We start from the raw sequence: 23,872 nt of genomic DNA, 5'->3' as shown, positions 1-23,872 counted from the left end.
GGCCGGCCGTGGTGTTGGCGGTTTGTAAGATTAGAGGCAGCCGGATACGGAGCACGAGAAGACCACACGCCGCGTGTGTACGCGTTCCAACCTTTTCCACTCCGTGTCCTCTCCTCCTGCTCTGCTCTCACCGACCTTCTACCTTTACCATTTCTTCTGCTAGCCGTTTTTTGCCCCCGCCTCGCTTTCTAGCTTTCCGTTTTGTACTAACTGGTCGTTTAATTTTAACGAGGACGAATGCGCTTTTGCGGGAGTGAGGTTAAAGTCCGGGGTCAAGCGTTCGTATATACCTAAGAACCACGAGGGAATTGAATGGGATAGATATTGTCGTTCTTATCTTGTTCAATAGGATTTCTAAGTTCTGTCAGTTTTACGTGTCGCGTTTAAAATAGGGTCCCCTCTAAAATGGATATCTGACGTTATTTCTACCATTTAAAAATTGCAGATTGTTATTGTAATTTGTAAAATGAAATTTTTCTACGTCCTCCAGAGGTTTCGTGTTATGCATGCGAAATCCCTGAGAGAATAATTTTAAATTTAACGTTTTCTTTTTCTTGGAGTTGGGGGAGGGGGGTCAAGAAGTGTTTCTATTATGGAAGATTCTTATGGTATTTTTAATTCTCATAAATTTGTACTACGTCCACGAAAACGAGTTTTTGAAAAAATTACTTTAAAACATTTTTTTTCTTTAATTATAAAATATTTTTATCTATTTTTTCCATTTTATTTCTTCCATTTAAACGTTGCAGATTGTTATTGTAATTCGTGAAATGGAATTTTTCTATGTCCTCCAGAGGTTTCGTGTCGTGCATGCGAAAGTCTCTGAAGGAATAATTTTAAATCTAATGTTTCTTATTTTTGGAAGGGAAAGGGGGAGTTAAGAAGTGTTTCTATTGTGGAAGATTGTTATTGTAATTTTTAATTCTCATAAATTTGTACTACGTCCACGAAAACGAGTCTTTGAAGAAATTACTTTGAACCAATTTTTGTTTTTTTTCTTTAATGTAGAATATTTTTATTTTACTGTACTTAATTTTACTGTAATTAATAGAGTAGTTATTGTAATCTTTAATCTTTATAGAGTAGTTATTGTAATTTGTGGAATGGAATTGTCAGTTTTTGTAAATTTTTGTGTTTTTGAGTTGTAAATGAAAAAGGATTTTTAAAGAACTGATTTTAAGTTTAACGTTATTCTTTTCCTTTTTTTAAATTTAGGAAATTGTTATAGCAGACTGTTATTTTAATTTATGAAATAGAATTTTCGATTTTTGTGTACTTTTTTGAGGTTTTCTTCCTTTTCTTCTTACACCCTGTATGAAAGGTGGCTTCTGAAGGAATAATTGTAAGTCTGATTTCTTTTTTCTATTTAAAGAGTTATTGCAAAGACATTATTGTATTATTTTATTACAGTATTATAATTTGTAACATAAAATTCTGAATTTTTGTAAATTTGGTGTATTCGATATGGACGATAATCTTTGATAGAATAAATATAAACCTGTTATTATTAATTTCAACGACCAAGATATATATTTATTTATGAAAAAGTTAAGTCCAAAAATTAAGTGACAAATAAAAATTGACTATATCGCTTATAAATTACTATACAATAAATAGAAGAGTTTCCTAGATTTGGAAACTAATAATAATGTTCTCAATGAACTACTATATTCTTTCTCACCATATTCTTATGGCGAACATTCTGATTACAGTGAAAAGAAGAATCTAAAGAATACTATTATCCAATCCTTTCCAGTTAATTTCTAATTTCCATTACAACTATATTAACCACACTTTACTATACGCTCTACTATAAACAAGTATACGCAAGTGCAAATGAATTATTATGAAACAACAAAAATTTCTCAAATTTATTCATCATTCAATGAGACAACAATATGCAAAGTATCTTATTAAAACAATTAATTAATTAATAATTATAGCATACTCTTAGTACTATAAAGTATTAATTCCAACAACTATACTTGAATATCGTATCCTCAATTTGTAACCACTAAATTTACTATACCATTCAATGGTATTACTACCAATGGTGATACTATCCTCGAATATTGTATCCTTAATTTATAACCACTAAATTTACTATGCCAAGCATAATTATTATACGAACATAATTATTATAAAACAGAGATATCCATCTTCTCACCGATCTTCCTTCCTTTTTACCAATGTTATTCACTTAACTTTTTATTTGCATCCATTATTCTTGCTATGCGAACATCTGAAAACCCACAATTGCGATTGAATCTTTCAGAAGACATCATTCGTCGAGCATCGTGTCGAAGCGGGAATGAAAAGGCCCGTAAAGATTTTGTATCCAATGGGAAGCGTATTCAAAGAGATTCTTCATCCTCCCTGACACTACGTCGGCTGCACGTCAACATGGCGGTGAAAACGATACTCGAATCTCTTATTTTAATTTTATTTCGTATCGTCCGCCATAACGGTTAATTAATTGCATTTTTATGCCTCGTAATATTCGTGCACACCTATCAACATAATGCATGAGTAATCGAATTCCGATAAGATCGATTTTATTCGCGGCTTTATTCAAATTTTCTACGAAATCGCATTGGTATATATAAAGGACCACGTGTGTTTGTAAATATATCTATATCTGCGACATTTCTTTGATGAAAGTAAAAGTGATTTTAGGGTATACTTTATGTGGTTCGAAGTAGCTTATTTGAGTATAAAAATCAGATTAATTTTAGCGAAGAATATTTGAGAATGATATTAAAAAGGTATTTTTATGAAATTTTTTCCATTCCATGAAATATTTTGATTTTGAGATGATAAGTGTGACAGAAGTAAGAAGAGTCGACTGGTTTTTAAATTGAAATTTGACAAATTTCATATTTGGTATTTATTATGAGCATATGCACATAAATTTGGTATTTATTGTATTTATTTTGAATATTTCAATTTTTTTAAATGATAATCGTTTAAAGATTCTATCTTAATATTTTACTAAAAGGATTCTATTGTTTCTACAGACAAAATTCACGAAGAATACAAAAATAATAATTGCAATAATAATGTAATAACAATTTTCCCAATAAATGTATTTATAATTAAAACGCTGTAACACTTTGATCCTCGAAAATTTTGCAAAAATATTTCATTATTAACTAGTTTTGGAAAAATCAGTGTTCAACATCTCTCTTTTAAAAAATTTTAAAATTGCAGCTACTTTTAATATTCTACTCTCCAATTTCCAATAAAATCTCCAATATCATTATCATTATTTAATTTTCATCCCACCAATGTGTAAAAGTCTCTAAATTCCTGCCATTTTATATTTCTTCTCCATTCTTCGATAAAATCCTATTATACGTCGCCAAATATTTACTTAATAATAACAACAAATTAGTAATAACAAATAAGAAAAGTTTCGCAAAGAAACTTCCTTATTATTTCAAAATTCCTGCTATTTCGTACCTATTCTCTGTTCTCCAATAAAATCTTATTATGTATCATCAAATATTTACTTCATAATACATAAAATATTACTCCCACACAACTACTGAAATTTCAACGAAAAATTTCGCAAGGAAATTTCCTTATTATTTCAAAATTTCAAAATTCCCGCCATTTCATATCTACTCTCTGATCTTCAATAAAATCCTACTATATATCGACAGGTATTTACTTTATAATATATAAAATGTCACTCCTATACCTCTATTAAAATCTCAACAAAAAATTTTGCAAGAAAATTTCCGTATTATATCAAAATTTTTAAATTTCCGCCATTTCATATCTACTCTCTGTTTACCAATAAAATCCTACTATATTTCGGCAGATATTTATTTCATAATACACCCAATATCACTGCCATACCTCCATTAAAATTTGAACGAAAAATTTAGCAAAAAAATTTCCTTGTTATTTAAAAATTTAAAAACTCCCGCCATTTTATACCCACTTTCTGTTCTCCAATAAAATCCAACTATACACCGGCAGATATTTATTTCATAATACACCCAATATCACTCCCATATCTCCATTAAAATCTGAACGAAAAACTTCTCAAGGAAACTTCCTTATTATTTAAAAATTTCAAAATTCCCGCCATTTTATACCCACTCTCTGTACTTCAATAAAATCCTATTATACATCGGCAGATATTTACTTCATAATACATAAAATATCACTTCCACGCGTCCACTAAAATCTCAATTAAAAATTTTGCACAAAACCTTCCTTATTATTTAAAAATTTCAAAATTCCCGCCATTTCTTGCCTACCCTCTGTTCTCCAATAAATTCCCCAATAACATCAAACATTTATTTCGCGATATCAACATATCGTCTCCTTCGCATCTAGTAAAACCTACTTAACAATTTTACTAACCTCGTATCGAGTATAACTAACCTAACAAAGATTTCTCAGCTCGGGCGTCGCTCCTCTAAAATCCCCTACGAGGTCTCACGCAAGGTGGCAGGCCATTAGCCGCGGCAGACTAATTTTCCGACACGAAGCACGGAATATATATCTCTCTCGACTCCGTTTACATCCGCGAAGTAATGAGAAGAATCGATTTACGCGATGAAGAATACTCGCTGAGATTATTACCCAAGAAGGAAGCGCGGTCGTAGCTCGTGGCTCCGCCATGTTCAACGGCGGGAAATATGATCGTGGGAATACAAACTTCGGTAAATCATGCAACATTTCACTTAGAAAACACCAATAACGCATTCCAGATCCCCGAGTCGGCCTGTACAACGTAATTTCACCAACGATAAAATGAAGATTTGTGCACCGGTGCAAACCGATCAACAGGTAGGCCATCCTCCGCGTCCTTTGCATCGGCCTGCAATTCCCGGCGTACATCTAATCAAAACTAAATCTTCCCGACAAGGTAATAAACTCGACACATCTACGCACCACGGGACGCCTAATATTTCTTCGCGAGCTTCACCGCCACCAATAAATAAAAATCAAAGGAACTCCCTTTACGTCCGCCGGCCGGACCTATGTTCCCGTTAATCTCTTCCTGCCCTCGAAACTATTCAGCCTTCGAACGGCCAACAGTTCCCCGATGAATGGATTTATCTAACGAAATCACCGTGATTTCGATGCGAAAAGTAAGACCAAAGTGTCAATTTTCTGAAAGGACCGAGGAGGATTGAATTTTTATTTCGGTGAGAAGGAAGTTTGAAATTTTCTTCTTAAGTATGTTTCCAGTTGATGGAATTTTTGTATTACTGTCGTAGTGACATTTTGTTTTTGCAAGTATGGTTGTAGACTATAGTAGTACAATCTTTGTAAATGAAGTTTGTTTTATTATAATTTATATATTCATGTGAACTTGTTATTGTGGTACAAATGTGTAATTGTATATGTATAGTAATCGTTTTGTATGTTATTTTTCTCGTATTTTATGCTCTCCTACGTTTTTCGAATGTATTGAATATAGAAAATTTTCATTTCATTATATTTTTCCATTTTTATTTAATGTTTCACCTGGGCAGTAGGAACTTATGATTCCAATTAGGTATATGATAGTACCTTGTGAAATTACGAACATGAGTACATGTAGAAATACTTATAATCATGCAGTAGCTAAAAATTTCACAAAGAAAAATTATGTATCAAATTTTTAAAATTCGTATATAAGAATTTATTTATTTATAATTTTTATTTTTACTTAATGTTTCACAGTTTAATAGGTATGGCTTCGATTAGGTGTATGATAGTCCCTTATGAGATTACGAATATAAGATCATTAGAAATACTTATAATTATATAGCAGGAAATATTTTCACAAAGAAAAATTCCCAAAAATTGGGAAATTTTTCAGAAAGGGAAAAATAGAGTTATCGTAAATCAGCATAGATATTGAAATAGAAACTCTGTAATTTCATAATTGTGATGATAAAATACGGTATAATGAGGTACCTGTAACCACGCAGCAGGTAGAAATTTCACAAAGAAAAATTCCCAAAAATTGGCAAAATTTTCAGAAAGGGAAAAATAGAGTTATCGTAAATCAGCATAGATATTGAAATAGAAACTCTCTAATTTCATAATTGTGATGATAAAATACAGTATAATGAGGTACCTGTAACCATACAGCAGGTAGAAATTTCACAAAGAAAAATTCCCAAAAATTGGGAAATTTTTCAGAAAGGGAGAAATAGAGTTATCGTAAATCAGCATAGATATTGAAATAGAAACTCTGTAATTTCATAATTGTGATGATAAAATACGGTATAATGAGGTACCTGTAACCACGCAGCAGGTAGAAATTTCACAAAGAAAAATTCCCAAAAATTGGCAAAATTTTCAGAAAGGGAAAAATAGAGTTATCGTAAATCAGCATAGATATTGAAATAGAAACTCTGTAATTTCATAATTGTGATGATAAAATACAGTATAATGAGGTACCTGTAACCATACAGTAGGTAGAAATTTCACAAAGAAAAATTGTAAAAATTGTCAGAAAATTTCAAGCAGGAAAAATGGAGTTATCGTAAAACAACGTGAATGTTAAAATATGAAGTTTGTTCCCATTTTAATTTTCACGATGGTGCTTACGTAATTCGTTTGAAAAAGGGTCGTAATTATCGAAGACCGCGTGGAACTGCGAATCGCATACTTTTTTCGCCCGGTGCAAAATACTGCCGATATACACGCGGCATTTATCGTTACGGTCACCTTAACTCAATTAACGTAGCTGCACGCTGTAATTACGCTTATCGCTCGATTACCTCGAGCGTTTCATTTACGCTGGCCAAATGGTTTATGCGGTGTTAAAACAACGACGCTGTTCGCGAATTTGGCGCGTATCGTCTGCGAACATCTCTATCGATACCAATATGGTTAATCATTGGACGTCAATGTTTCTACTGCGATTACAATGACATCATAGTCATTCCAAACTTGGAGTTTGAGTTTAAAAGTAAATTTGGGCTAAGAAGCTGAAGTCTCAAATTTGTTTAACGAATTCAGAATATTTTAGGTAATCATCAGTATATGTAAGTGAAAAAGAATTAAAGTCTTTTAAAATATAAAAAATAAATTTCTTTTATATAGTGAAAATATTTTTGACAGTTTAGAGATGAGGATGAATTTTAATGAAAAAATTAAAGATTCGAATTTATTTAGCGTTTAATATTTAGTCAAAATATTTTGGTTAATCTAAAGTCAGGTATGAAATTAAAGCAAACCTAAAAGTTTCAAATTTTTCTAATAAGATTGAATAAATTTTGTATAATTTTAATTTAATATTAAATTTAAAGGAAGAAATGGAAGTCTCATATTTGTTTGGTCTATTAAAAATATTTAGAGTGGTTCAAAGTTTGGTATAAAATTAAATGCAAAATCTGGAATTACAAATTTGTCTGATAAATTCAGAAAATGATGGTTATTATAAATTTAATAGTAAATTATAACGAAGAAATGGAAGCTTTAAATTTTTTTAATATATTGGAAATATCTTAAGTAATCCAAAGTCAAATGTGAAATTAGGAGCAAACCTAAATGTTTCAAATTTTTCCAAACAAGATTGAATAAATTTCGTATAATTTTAATTTAATATTAAATTTAAATGAAAAAATGGAACCTTCATATTTATTTAGCATATTGATAATACTTTGAGTAGCTCAAAGGCAGGTATAAAATTGAAGCCAACCTAAGAGCTTCAAATTTGTCTGATAAATTTCAAAAATTGTTGATAATCTAAAATTTACAATAAATTTAAGCGGAGTAACTGAAGCTTAGAAATATTTTGAGTGATTTAAAATAAAAAATAATTAAAATAGAGAATTTCAAATTTCAAATTTATCCGATGCTTTGAAAATATTTTAGATAATTTAAATTTTATACTAGGTGAATAGAAACTAAATTATGCGAGGATAATTTTAGAAAATATCACGAACTCACCAAGTATTCCATCGATGGAATGATTTCTTCGAGGATCGTCACCGGGACGTGTCTGGTTCGTAGGACCACGAAGCAGCCTTGAAATACTGGAAACTGATGGTGCTGATGCTTTGTCACAGATACCATCCTGCTGGCAGAACCACGTTGGACCAGTTAGTATACTAATGGAAATTGGCTAAATTTTATTTTCTTCCTTTTCTTATATATCTAATCAGCTATTTAAAACTAATTATATTCTTCACTTTTGAATACTCATACTGTTATTTAAACAAAAATTACGATTGCAAAACTTCATGTCAATGATACGACGAATAATAACATGTCAAAAATTGCATAAATAAAATAGACACAGAAGAGAAAATTTTGTAATATAGATAAATAAGGATCTTTTATTATAAATTACAAACTATTTTAATAAATCTACAAGGAGGGTCAAAATTGTTAATTAAATTAATAAAATTGATTGTCATGGAGGGGTTTAAGTTACAATAAATTGATTTGTATTGACACTTCTCACAGGAATAAAATATTGAAACAAATTTTTTCCTATTTTTACAATTTTGTTGTTTAATCAAATAGTGAAAATGGAATGAATAATATTAATCTTTGAAATATTTAACTCAATTATTACACACTTATGCAACATATATTCTTAACTTATTTTATATGTTTTTAACTTATTTATTTTCTACAATATTTCAAACTAGTCAAATAATTTATAGATTAGTCCATATAACAGTCATTAATTAAATCAACCATTCAATAAAAATCATAATTAAAATTTCCTAAGACAACAACGAAGATAATATTGATAATTTAAACAAAAATAGAAAATCACAACAATTAAATAATGCTTAAAAGTGCCTTATGATAGGAATGTAAATAATATTAATGAATTAAAAATAAATATACAATTAAGACAATAACTATCTGAAGTATATTATTGTAATACAAACAAACATGTTATAGCGATTAGAGTATAAATACACTATAAGTATTACCAAAACGAGTATTTTCAGAGACATATTGTAGAAGTTGAAGTAAAATATTTGTTATAATCTTCAAAGTATGCCTAATTTCAAAGAAAAATCTTCACAAATGTTTAAACATGTATATAAGTATATATACACAAGAAAATTATAACAACAAGTGAATGATATAATGCAGACGTTGTCAACAGACCTTTATCAGTTTCTCTCGAATTTCCCAGCTGAATATACCAGGGTTCTGTCTTTTCATATCCTCGATCCTCGCCTCGACTTCCGGTGTGGCGACTCGTGGTTTGCTACCGCCGATCACGCCTGGCCTTATCGATCCCGTTTCCTGATATCGATTCAAGATTTTCGACACGCAGCCATGCGAAACCCTTAATTGCCTCGAGATTACACACGGCCTGACGCCGGCAGCCGCCATTTCTACTATCTTCAAGCGAATGTGATTCGGCAGTGGGCGCCCGTTAATGAAGACACCTCCGAGTTGATTCACACGACCTTGTCCTGGAAAAGAAAGAATTATGCACACCTAATTCCTACTGTATAAATTCTTTCTGCGATTTTTGAATTGCGACTACCTTATATTTTATTCATATTTTCGGTGAATCAATCACGTACCAATGATCTTCGAATCTATTTTCACTATGAAATACCTAAATTTCGTAAAGTATAATACAATCTTCTCTTTTCCCAAGTTACCAATTTTTCTTTCAAAATTTCTAAGGACTAGGGACTAGGACCAATGACCTTCGAATCTATTTTCACTGTGAAATAGGTAAACTGATATAAAGTACAATCTTCATTTCTCTCAAGTAACCAATTTTCCTTCCAAAATTTCTAGGGACTAGGGACTAGGGACTAGGGACTAGGACCTTCGATTCTATTTTCGCTGTGAAATACCTAAATTGATATAAAGTACAATCTCCATTTCTCCCAAGTAACCAATTTTCCTTCCAAAATTTCTAGGGACTAGGGACTAGGATCTACGATTCTATTTTCACTGTGAAATACCTAAATTAATATAAAGTACGATCTCCATTTCTCCCAATTAACCAATTTTCCTTCCAAAATTTCTAGGGACTAGGGACTAGGGACTAAGGACTAGGGACAAGGGACTAAAAACTAAGGACTAGAAACTAGGGTCTCCATTTCTCCCAATTAACCAATTTTCCTTCCAAAATTTCTAGGGACTAGGGACTAGGGACTAGGGACTAAGGACTAGGGACAAGGGACTAGAAACTAGGAACTAGAAACTAGGGACTAAAAACTAGGGACTAGGGACTAGAAACTAGGGACTAAGGACTAGAAACTAGGGACTAGGGATTAGAAACTAGGGACTAAAAACTAGGGACTAGGGACTAGAGACTAGAAACTAGGGACTAGGGACTAGAGACTAGAAACTAGGGACTAGGAATTGGATTAGAAACTAGGGACTAAAAACTAGGGACTAGGGACTAGAGACTAGAAACTAGGGACTAGGAACTACGGACTAGGAACTTCTAAGAACTTGAATTCCATAAACAACAGTCACATCCAAAGTTCCAACTTTTAAATAACCCTAACTCGAACCTGAAATAGACGCTCATCGCGATTTCAATCACCGAGCAACATCCTCTATCCTCGCAAAACATCCCTCTTGCACCCTTCCAAATTTATCCAGAAGAAAATCCGAATGCAGCCAGTGGCAGAAATCGCAGGAACTTCGTCAGAGGACATTAATGAGAGACAAAGGTGAAACGCAAGACCCGAAGGCTGGCTAGAGCAAAATGAATATTTTCCAGGATAAGATTGACCGGATCAGAAAATCCAGTAGCACGCAAGACGCCGCTCAAACGCCGCTAATTACCAGCAATTAGTGGCCACTTTAATGGGCTTAATTATAATAACGAAGTCAAACAAACGACGTAACGCAAGGGGACAACGAAGCGTCAGTGAAAAAGGATCCCCACGGTTGGAGCGGCAGCCCCTTTGAAAAAGTCAGCGAAGGAGGAACACCAGAAGGAGGAAAGAAGCGGAATGAGATGCCATGGTCGGCCCCGCGGCCTTTTACGAGGTCCATCATGGGACTTCGCGAACGAAGAACTTCACGTGACGCAGAGATCTACGAAAAGTAACGTGTCACGGGTTACGGTCCTGGTTTTGCGTCCAGCAGTAAAACGTGGGTCTGGACCAGTAGAGATTCGTTCTAATCTTTCCTCTTGAAAATTCACTCATTGCCCTCTGTACGTACTTTTAGGAGAAATGTTAGCATGAATGATTGTTATGAGTTTACATGTATTTGGCCTTGTCGAGGTAAGTGTCATCAATGACGTGAAATTCATGTACACTTTTCACATGCAAATTCCTGGTTTCATGTGGTACACTGGATTTTTAATTGCGAGGTAGAGTAGAAATGTGGGGAAAAATAGGAAAGAAACAAAGTTGGCAATGCGAGAATTGAGTTTTTGGAAGAAACGAGTGGGTTTGGAAGGTCTGTGTTCGATGTTGAAATTTTATTTGAATTTGGAAATGGTAATCTAATTATTTAATTTGATGAAAGAGTGTGGAGAAACTAATTTTACTGTTAGTATTTGATAAAGTAATCTTTAAGCTATTTTAGAGGTTATGTTACAGTCTCTGCTTGGTATTGAAATTTGAAGAAATTAATTTAGTAATTTAATTTGGCATGGGAATATGAAGAAATTAATTCAATTATTTAATTTGATAGGTGAGTTTAAAAATACTAATCTTACTGTTAGTATTCAATAAGCTGATCTTTGAGCTATTTTAGAGGTTATGTTACAGTCTCTGCTTGGTAGTGAAATTTGAAGAAATTAATTTAGTAATTCGATTAAGTTTATTTAATTTAGTAATTTAATTTAGTGTGGAAATATGAAGAAATTAATTCAATTATTTAATTTGATAGATGAGTTTAAAAATATTAATCTTACTGTTACTATTCGATAAGCTGATCTTTGAGCTATTTTAGAGGTTATGTTATAGTCTCTGCTTGGTATTGAAATTTGAAGAAATTAATTTGTTACTTCGGTTAAATTTCTTTAATTTGAGAATTTAACTTGGTGTGAGAATTAATCTTAGTATTCGATAAAGTGATTTTTTAATTATTTTGTAGTTTTTTCGCAAACAAAAGTTATCTACCAGGAACTAGCGTTTATTAATGGGAACACAGTGTAGATAAGATTTAGGTAATCTAATAAAAATACCAGTAAAATTAGAATAAAAGTGCAGCAAGAAAAATGTAAATTTCCTGTGACAACCGATACTTAAATAGTAATAAAATCAATAGTGGTACAATTCGCAACATTATGAATTCATTATAGAGATACTACTCATGCAGCGATGTAAGGCGATATACGTTATAGATAGTGAGATTTATTATAGCATTATGCCACCGCTGATATTACGAATAACCCAAATTTAATTTTATCATCATGGGAACAGGTAGTTATAAAACAAAGTCATAAAATATTTTATTCTACCACTAATTTTTATTGAGTATAGTCTTGCTGAAATTAATTTCTTCATAGTCACACGGTAAAAAATTTAAATCGATTATTTTCTTCGTGTCAGTACTATACATTAATAGCAGCATAGTGTCATAATTAATATATAGATGTATATAGACGATATACCGACTGCCTGAAGTTAATACTTATTTCAAATTATTTAATCTTTCGTATTATAGTTGTTGCTTTTTCCCATTGATAATATGCTTTGATAATGAAAATATACTGAAATGAAGGAAAATATGTATTAAATAAAACAGGGATAAATGTGGAATTTTAATTTTATTATCCTACATTAAAATAATTTATAGAAGAATTTACTCATAAAAGATAAAAGCAATTACCTAATTACTACGTATTTCATTTTTATGAAATCATAAATAAATGTTTTCAATCTTGTATATATAATTATTCTATAGTACAACTTCTATAGCAAATAAACAAATAATTTGAATTAACAATTTTAATTTGGAATTCATCAATTTATTCCATTTCAAAATTTAATTACTTTATTTTCAAGTATTTAAGATTGTAATGCAATAACTTACTGATAAATGATATATATAATATATACATTGTATATATATATAAACTGTCAATATTACACAAATATTACATACATTATTTTAATGAAACTGAAAATTAATAGATTCGTTTTCTAAGCTAAATGATCAAATAGAATGATCCGACAACAATATCTTCGTTTACTGATAACGATATAATTTGTAAATAAACAGAATAATTCAGAACATTGTTCGAACAAGCAATAAATGGTCATCATGATGATCATTTAAAACTTTGGATTAAGTACCTATTTACTACATATTTTATTTTAATGAAATGATAAATAAATATTTTCAATCTTTCACTATATTTCTATAGCAAATAAATAATTTAAATTAACAATTTTAATTTGGAATTCATCAATTTATTCCATTGAAAAATTTAATTACTCTATTTTTAAGTTTTTCAAATTATAATACAATAAATTACTGCTATATATAAACTGTCAACAGTATGCAAATATTACATACACTATTTTAATCAAATTAAAAATTAATATATTCATTTTCTAAGCTAAATGATCAAGTAAAATGATCTGACAATAACTTCGTTTACTGATAACGATGTAACTTGTAAATAACCCCAACAATTCAGAACTTTGTTCGAACAAGCAGTAAATTGTCATCGTGACCATCATTTAAAAGTTTGGATTCGATTAGCGTCCGAAAGTGGATAACACTTAGCACTGTAATAACACGATATTTTACTCAGCGGGAAAAGGTTCGAAATCGAAATTACCGAACCGAAACCGCGCCATCGATTATGGCTCGCGTGGATAATGGTATCGGTGCACGCGTGTAAATCATTTACGTTTCTCTACCACTTAATTAATTTCCCTCGCGGTCCCGTCGATTTGTATATTCGCGGTGGATTTGCATTAAAACGAGAAACGACTGTCGCCGAACAGCGAGAGTTTCGCGTGGTACCACCGCGACATAAAGTTTACGACGCGCGCGGGTAATTGGATGCGATAAAGAACCATTGTTTCCAACACATTGCTCGAGGGAGTGCTCTCGAGAGAGCTCTCGTAAGTCTTCTCGTATATGACGTCTCATTTCTTAGAGCGATGCTAGACGAAACGTTGAACTCTGTGCTAGTATCCGCGAATACTACTTTCCTATCCAGCCTCTCGAATCGAATCTGGTGACAAAGAAGTGGGTGATTGCGTGAAGTCGACTTCCACGTTCGAAATTCACGATGAAGTGCACGATTTGGTGTGCAGGCCTGACGAGATGCGATTGGGGATGAGACAGTGGTCAGAAAACATCTCTAATGTTATTGAAACTTGAAACTTTGGTTCAATGGCTGTATGAAAGGATTTGATTGTTTGGTGGTGTAGTAATAGCATAAGTCAGGTTCTAGTTCAATTTAATTATTAAGGCTTTCATTCTGTTACCTATACTGACATAATATTTATTGGAATAAGTCTCTTTGACTAATGTTAAGAATCACATCAGGGATGAAACACCTCTGATGTTACTTTTAGGTTCTTGAAACTTTGATTCTATGACATTATGCAAGGATTTGATTGTTTGGTGATATAGTAATAGCATAAGTCTGGTCCTAGTTCAATTTAATTATTAATACCTTTATTTTATGTTACCTGTACTGAAATAATATATATTGGAATAAGTCTCTTTGTCTAATGTTGAGAATTACATGAGAGATGAGACATTTTTAATGCCACCTTTAGACTCTTGAAACTTTGATTCTATGACAATATGCAAGGATTTGATTGTTTGATGATGTAGTAATAACATAAGTCACATTTTAGTACAATTTAATTATTAATACTTTGATTTTATGTTATCATGTGTATGATACTGACGTAGTACCTATTAGAATATGTCTTTTTGATTTGTGTTAAGAATTACATATGTGGTGAGACATTTCTAATGCTATCTTTAGGCTCTTGAAACTTTGATTCTATGACTGTATGAAAAGATTAGATTGTTTGGTAGTGTAATAGCATAAGTCAGATTGTAGTTCAATTTAATTATTAATGCTTTTATTCTATGTTACCTATACTGACATAATATTTATTGGAATAAGTCTTTTTGTCTAATGTTGAGAACTACATGAGAGATAAGGCATCTCTAATATTACCTTTAGGTTTTGGAAACTTTGATTCTATGACACTATACAAGGATTTGATTGTTTGGTGATTTAGTAATAGCATAAGTCACTTTTTAGTACAATTTAATTTTTAATATTTTGATTTTATGTTATCATGAGTATGATACTAACCTAGTACCTATTAGAATATGTCTTTTTGGTTTGTGTTAAGGATTGCATATGAGGTGAGACATTTCTAATGCTACCTTTAGACTTTTGAAACATTGATTCTGTGACTGCATGAAAGGATTTGATTGTTTGGTGATGAAATAATAGTGCAAGTCACTTTTTAGTACAATTTAATTATTAATACTTTGATTTTATGTTATTATGAGTATGATACAGATGTACTACCTGTTAGACTAAGTCTATTTTACCTTATAATAAGATTTACATAAGGTATGTGACATTTCTAATGCTACCTTTAGGCTCTTGAAACTTTAATTCTATGATTACATGGAAGAACTTGACTGTTCGATGATGTAGTAATAGTATAAGTCACTTTCTAGTTCAATTTAATTATTAATACTTTTATTTTATGTTACCAATTCTGTCATAATATCTATTAAAATAAGTCTTTTTGGCTTGTGTTAAGAATTACATAAGGGATAAAACATCTCTGATGTTACTTTTAAGTTCTTAAACTTTGATTTTATGACACTATGCAAAGATTTTATTGTTTGGTGATATAGTAATATCATAAGTCAGTTTCTAATACAATTTAATTATTAATACTTTAATTTTATGTTATCATGAGTATAATACAGACGTAGTAGCTATCAGAATAAGTCTTTTTGTTTTATATTAAGTATTACATGAGGGATGGGATATCTTTAATATTACCTTTAGGTTTCTGAAACTTTGATTCTATAATACCATGCAAGAATTTGATTGTTTGAAGATGTAATAGCAGGATAAGTCACTTTCTAGTTCAATTTAATTATTAATACTTTCATTTTATGTTACCTATACTGACATAATATAAATTAGAATGAGTTCTTTTGTCTTCTATTTAGAATTACGTATGGGATGATACAACGATCATTAATGTTTTTAAATTCGTATAATTTTGGTTTTATGTCTCCATATATGACTTTAATTTTATGATAGGAGTATTAGAATAAGCTACTTTATAGTTTAGTCTGATTATTAATCATTTCATTCTGTGTCACTATGTCTATGACACCGTGAGTTATCTTCCGTTTTACTATAAAGATTAACATTCCGATTATATAATTTTATGACGACGTAGTAGTATGATAAGTTACTACATACTCTATTTCAATTATTAACGCTTCGATTATATATCTGATTATGTCTGATTTTATGTTGATATAGAAGTAATATTAATGCAAGAAGTAATTTTGATAGAAAACACAGGTTTTTAATTAAAAATTGTAAATATTACTCAATAATAAGGGCGAGTTGCTCTTTCATGTGTCTCCATTTTTAATAACCTCAAACTGTCAGCTGTCACGCTGTATTTTCTTTTTCGTTGGCAATACTTCACCGCACAAATGGGGCAAAATTAAAATCTTGCGTAAATTTTGGGACAGCTCACATAAGGATAAATCACTTTTTATTTTGTATTAATGACTAACACTCTGATCCAATGATTACACCAATATTTTGTACCGCAACTTATTGGTCTATCTCATTCCAGCCCAATATGTATGATTCCATTTATAGTCGTGACACTTTTCATCAATAATGAGAATTTATGTGCTCCATCTATATGATTATATCACGGAAGGTGATTCCATTATCCTATGACCAATCAAATTCAATTACATTTCTCCAGCAAGCCATCTTCCTATCTCTACGAAGCTAGAACTCTGAAGTATAGTCAACCTAGAACTGCAAGAAGTCTTCTTCGAAGATTTCTAAAGAAGATTTGTTTAGTCATAGCATGATAGATCTAATTTTCCTTATTGTCCAAAAATATCACATCTACGAATAGGATCATATAGAACCCCATGACTAAGTGATTGAAAGAGACAAGATTAAGTAGAATAGAGTGATAAAGAGAACTGGTCAATGCAATTTATTAAATTACTATATCATCGTACGCCATCAAGAACTTAAAGGGACGTCAGAAGTGTCACATCTCTTGCCCCTATCTCATGACAGGCTGTGTCTTTCTAGCTCTGCAATTATACTTAAAGTACCTAATTTCACTATTCCATGGTAAAGCATGGTTCACCATTCCATGACCAGAAGATTCAAAAATCAAAAAATTTCAATCAGTCTATTACTATATTTGTACATCCTCCATTCACAGCTTAGAAATTGGCATTCGTGATGCACATCAGATTCCACCTTGGAACTCTTGAAATGTACGAATAACTCCCTTATACCGTGTCAAACAATTTCCACTGATTCTGTGTCTACGCCAATGCATCATCGTCCTATCTCATCCACTCTCTTCGTTACACGATGCACTATAATCCTATTCTATACTAACAAAAATTCCTCTGTCTTATTTTTACAATTGTCTTAGAAAAGGTAGTCCCATTATACCTCTGAACCTCATACTGTACATTTTAATCTGATAAACGATTATGAAAACAACTCGGTTATTCGAAAAAACGCGAATGAGGACCAGCGAGGTATTCCAACACACGGGAACCTGACCCAAAAAGAATAAACGAAGGAAGAAGAGCTAATTAATCAATACCCCAACTCCTCAAATAAAGAAAACCCCTCTAATTCGAGCGGATGGAAAAAATAGGCAATCAGCGAGGGAGCGAGGCTAACGACTCGCTAAAAATTGATAATCATCGTAGTAATGGGCCTGTCGTTACACGAGTCCTTCGTAACACCTGCTACGAAAACTTCTGCTAATTACCACGGCATAATTCAAAAAGGTTGCACCCCACCAGCTCTCCCCCGGCCGTTTCTGGTGCCGCCAAAGTAGTCCCGTTTCGTCATTCATCAAGCCCGCGAGATTTACATCCCCCCACCCCACGGGATCCCGATGGCCCGTAAGGACATATCCACAAGCGCGTGCAACGCACACACCGCACACTTAGGCGGGATCGTCGCGTACGTACGGCCCTCGGACACCTCTCATGACGTCAGTCAGGCCGCGGGGCCCGACGGGATTACAGGCAAGATCAAAAGGCGCCGACCGCCGCCGCCGACTCGATCTCGCTCTCTCTCCCTCCCGCCGCCGACCTCCTTCTCCCACTCGCCTTCCGCTCGCTGCGCGCGAGGCGAGTCTCGCGGACCCGAATCGGGCTCGCAGCGAAAGGGCCTCGCGGCCCCCTCCCCGCCGCCTTCCGGGCCAGCGACAATACGTGAAATTCTGCATACCGTGCGGCGCTGCGACGCGTTAGGAAACGACAGTTGCGTATCGAGGACCGATGACCGGTGCTTCGGAATTCGTTGCGATTAGGCGAAGATCGGGCTAGGTGGGTTGATGGTGTGTGGTGGTACGGATAGTTGGAGGAACGAGGTAGCCAGAGACGCGGGTATGAGTTAATTTCGCAGGTTGTGCAGAGTCGGATTTAATTGGAGGTACTTCTAGGGTGGATTTAACGATTGACGGAAGTGACGCTGGTTTAATTGGATCAGGAAGCCTGGAATATATGTTTAGTTTGGTTAATTGTGGTTCCGTTGGGTGTGTAAGTAGCTTGGGAAATGCTTGATCTTTAATTATCTGAATTATCTTTTCACGTTAGCAGATTCGGTTGAGGGGGTTTGAATTTGGGGTTATGGTATTCGTCGCATTGCGTGACTGCTTTAGTAAGTAGGTGTATTTGTGGATATTTTGGGTTTTAATGGGGAATGGTAAATACTTATCTCGCAAAGTATTTGAGGACATGAAAGCTAAAAATTAGTATAAATATTGGAAATATTAGCATATAATTAGCAATGATTTCCTTAAATTGAAATGATGATATGAGTATTAGAAATATTAGAAATTTCATTTGGTTTATTCATGGTTAGCAAATAATTGGCAATAATCTTTTAAAATAAAAATTACAAATTAAAAATTAGTATAAATATTCGAGACACTAGAAATTTCATTTGGTTTGTTCCTGATTAGCAAATAATTAGTAACAATTTATTAAAATAGAACATACAGAATTAGAAATTGATATAAGTACTGGAGATATTAAAAATTTAATTTGGATTGTTCCTGATTAGCAAATAATTATCAATAATTCTTTAAAATAAAAATTAGAAATTAAAAGTTAGTAGAAATTTTGGAGACATTAGAAATTTCATTTGGTTTATTCCTAAATAATCAGCAATAATTTAAAAAAATTTTAATATCTCCAATATTTATACTAATTTCTAATTTCTAATTTTAATTTTAAAACATTATTGCCAATTATTTGCTAACCATGAACAAACCAAATGAAATTTCTAATATTTCTAATATTTCTAAACTAATTTTTAATTTTTAGTTTTTAATTTAAGAAAATCATTGCTAATTATTTGCAAATATTTCCAATGTTTATACCAATTTAAAAATTAAAAATTAGAAATTAATATAAATATTGGAAATATTGAAAACTTCATTTGGTTAAATTCCTAATTATTAAATAATTAGCAATAATTCTTTTTCTTTTACAAAATTCTGTTATTACACCTGAAATCATCACATTCAAATCACTTAATATTATCACCGTTAATTAATACCAAAACATGATTAATGCTTAACTTTTTATGCTTAACATAAATTTCTAATTTTAATTTAGAAGAATTAATTAATTTCGCAAATTCTCACAACGAAACTATTTCTCAAAAATATTTTCCTGGATGACCAATAAAATATTCGTGCCAGACAGCCACGTATAAATGTACACAATTTTACTAAGCTGATAATTTATAACATATAATTATATATCGCTATCTGCGTGAACGGCATTGCTACTCAGCGTTAGTTAAAATTAATTTTGACGATATATTCTCACGGTGGGTAGAAAATGGACATAAAATTTTCATTTTATTCTCTCCCAGAGCCACACGTTGCACACGCATGATTTTCGTGTAGCCTTTATTCCTCGGCTGAATATACTTTTATGGACTTTAACGATCATGAGTCGAGTTATGGATCTGAATGCTGACAATCAGCCGTGCGAATAGACCTCTTAACTCTGTTTTCATTCCTCTTCGTGGCAATCGACGAAGAATGTTCGTAATAGTACGCATGCGAATTATTCTTTACGTTTCAACAACCAACTGTATCTCCATAATTCTTTCGCAAAAATTGCTACTTGTAACTACTTAGAAACGTCGAGGAAATAAAGCAATCAGTGGAACGGTTTGTACGAGGGTTTGTTAGAAAAACGATTCTCATTGTTATTATAGGTTTGCCTGGCAAAATGATACGACTGTGGGTGAAGTAATCATTATTGTACAGGTAGACCTGATTTTCTTCCTGTCGAACAACCGTTCCTTGCTTATCGTTGAATAACGTTTAGAGAGTCAGAAGAAAATTTGTTTCCTGATTTGTTATGTATCTGACTGAATTAATTAAGCGAAAATAATTTGATAATTATTTAAAGAAGGACAATATGTAATTATTTAAGACATATTGTCTAAATAAATAAATATTTCAAGAAATTAACCCTTTGCACTCGACTAGAAGAAGAGTAGGAGTTCAAAAATATTCTGCTGCAAAGCTAACGATATTATTTTGAGCAGTAAATAGGAAATTGTATAATAATTAACACGTAGAATTATTTAATTTTGATACCTCGCACACTGTTACGTTATTTTAAATTTGACATATTAATTAATATAGATCTTCGAAATTTTATCAAATGGTGATTGAAAGGCACCTCTCGAGTGCAAAGGGTTAATAGTATTCTATAATAAAATTGAAAATTTGGATATTTTGATAAACAAACTATTAACACTTTACATTCGACGACCTTTTTGCTACAGGAGAGTAGAAATTCGAAGATTTTCTGCTACCAAGCTGACGATATATTTTATAACAGTAAATAAAAATTCTGAATAAATAAAAATAATTCTATAAATAGAATTATATAATTTCAATACCTCGCACACTATTGCGTTATTTTTAATTTAATATATCAATTAATATCGATCTTCGAAATTTTATTGGGTGGAGACAAAGGGTTAAATTTGAGTGCAAAGGGTTAAATTTTATTTGGAATTTATTACGTTTTATATGTTACAATATTTTATTATTTACTATACATTTTATTTGAAAATTCATTTTAAAGTACCTTTCCCTGAATTGCTGGTTCTCAAGAAAATTAACCAGAAGCCACTGCTTCCTCCAATATTAATAAAATTATTATTACTATAGAATCGTTTAAAATTTAAATTATAGAACACATCCAAATTTCCAAATAAGAGTATTTTACTTCAAGTATAAAGTAATATTAACTAAATTTAAATTACACTCGAAACAAATTACCAAGGAAACAAATTCAAATTGACAACTATTTAAATGTTATTCGAATATTAATTACTAAAATTAATTTTTCAAATATTATTGCATAAAATATTATTGGATCCCAATCCTTATACATATATACTCATACTCTCTCATCGCAATCCATATTCTCGAAAAATTAGATCTCATAAAATCGCAAAAAGTCAAATTTCAGACTTTTAAACGACGATATTATTTCCGCGAAATACGAAACGATGGGAATACTAAAGCAAAAAAAAAAAGAGATATTTAAGGCTCATTAGCATGCTCGAAAACTTTGTATCTCGTCGCGGAGGTAAGACCACCCTGTAGCAAGAGATAAAAGAGGGCCGATCTGTTCGAAATGATCGAGAAAATAATTTCCAGCATGAATTATTGATAACAGGTAATTGATTGTGGGCGATCACGCTAATATACATGATCGTGCCGATATGACGCGATAGGGGCTTCCCCGATTTGAATTCGCTCGACGCAACTCGCATGATTAAAATTTACCTCCGGGCTAACGGGTTTCAATGCTGATGGTATTTGTTAGACGCCGTTTGACTAGGAACCGCCATAACGCGTGCTTAATTTATCAAACTCGCGCGACCGAAAAAGACCAGTTCTTCTGTCATCAATAACGAAGATTTCTTTTTCTTTTCCTTTTCTTTCAAATTATCGCATGTCATTTTAAAATAAAATCGAAGCTTAGATATGCCGGGACTTATAACGATATTTTAGTTATCGATACGATAACCGAGACATTTTTATTGCATTTTGCGAACTCTTTGGATACTCTGCTAGAGAATTAATGTTGTTTCTGGATTCGTGAAATATTTATTGTGGTATTTTATTAAGAGTCTTTCGAATATTTAATATTGTTAGCATTACAAGATTTTGTGAAAAATTTTGTAACGTTTGGGGATTTAATATTCCATGAGCTAGGGGATTAATGTTGTTTCTGGATTCGTGAAATATTTATTGTGGTATTTTATTAAGAGTCTTTGGAATATTTAATATTGTTAGCATTGTAAGATTTTGTGAAAAATTTTGTAACGTTTGGGAACTTAATATTCCACGATTCTATGAAATATTGTATTTTTCCCTCGACAGTATATTATTTATAGCTTTCGGAAGAAATTATGTTGCCTTTATTATAATAAAATTATGTTAAATGTAAATACATATGAACCAGAATATAGTTGAACACAGAGGAAATTAATTGTTGCAAATATATTATAATTATATGTTATCATTTTGTTAAGGAATTATATTTTCCAAATGTAATAATTTTTGTTCACAAATTAATTATTTATTATTTTTTTAACATTTCTGAATTACATTGGGAAATATTAGTACACGTGCACTGTCATTTGTAAATATCGACAATGACATTGAGATAAAATTCCATCAAATTTTATTGTGGAAATATAGCACTTTACGTTCAGAAGATTAGAAACTATTTTAAAATCAAGATATTAATACAACAAATAGATTAGGGTAATAAAACCACACAATATATAATTTAGATGTATAATTCATCTTCAAATATTTATGTAAAGCAGGGAATTTTGAAATGAACGAATTCTTATGATATATGACACTATTTTGTAATTATTTCGTTGCCTACTATCATTTATTTTATTTACAACAAAAATATAAGCATGCCATGTTACATAATATATATATAAACACATACAAAAAGTAGATTCAGTCACAGAAAAATATTTTCTCACGGTCACTTTTATATGAGACTTCAAGATCATTATACTTTTATAGAAGATAAAGAAAACGAATATATTTTATGTATTATATGTATATACAATTACAAAATAAATATACAAATACAAGATAGCCACTGAATGTTTGAACGATACAAAACAAAAATAATTTTTAAATATATATGTTGTTTTTATTTTCTTATTATTTTATTTAGAATATAATTAATAAATTTTTGTCATTATTATGTATGCAAAACAAATGATCACAATTTTCCTGCAAATTAAAATGAACAATTTATGACTTTTCTAAACTCTTCAGATTTCAATGGCTAACCCCCCAATGTTTAAATACATGTAATAATAATAATATGTATTACTTATATAGCTGTACGTATGTATATGTGTATATACATTCTCACTGGACTCAAAATATTTCGCAACTTTAGCTATCCCACGCAAATGCATGTACAAATTCATAACAGCGGAATAAACACAAGCAAAGAGGAAAGCAAATAATTACCCTCCTCCGCGACAATAAATCCGCCCTCGAAATGGTCGGAAACCTCCCACGACTTTCGGCTAACAAGCAAAATTCGCAATCTCCATGGTGGCGAATAAATCACGACGAATCAATAAGGACATCCATCGGGCACTTAACGA

General features: G+C 31.7%; 1 protein-coding gene across 1 annotated transcript in view; it reads right to left on the bottom strand.

The window, feature by feature from the left end:
• LOC108547447 (protein gooseberry) overlaps nt 1–23,872 on the bottom strand; it is a 58,998-nt gene that overhangs the window by 19,319 nt on the left and 15,807 nt on the right. Inside the window, exons 2-3 of the mRNA XM_017899978.1 lie at nt 9,094–9,407; nt 7,912–8,041 (exon numbers count right to left, since the gene is read on the bottom strand). Of these exons, the coding sequence (XP_017755467.1) occupies nt 7,912–8,041; nt 9,094–9,407 (444 nt within the window). The remainder of the gene's footprint in view (nt 1–7,911; nt 8,042–9,093; nt 9,408–23,872) is intronic.

Source organism: Eufriesea mexicana, unplaced genomic scaffold (assembly GCF_001483705.2).
Source record: "Eufriesea mexicana isolate 0111107269 unplaced genomic scaffold, ASM148370v2 scaffold1030, whole genome shotgun sequence".
Lineage (NCBI taxonomy): Eukaryota > Metazoa > Arthropoda > Insecta > Hymenoptera > Apidae > Eufriesea > Eufriesea mexicana.
The sequence above is the reverse complement of the archived record's forward strand: the minus strand, read 5'-3'. Positions and strand labels throughout refer to the sequence as shown.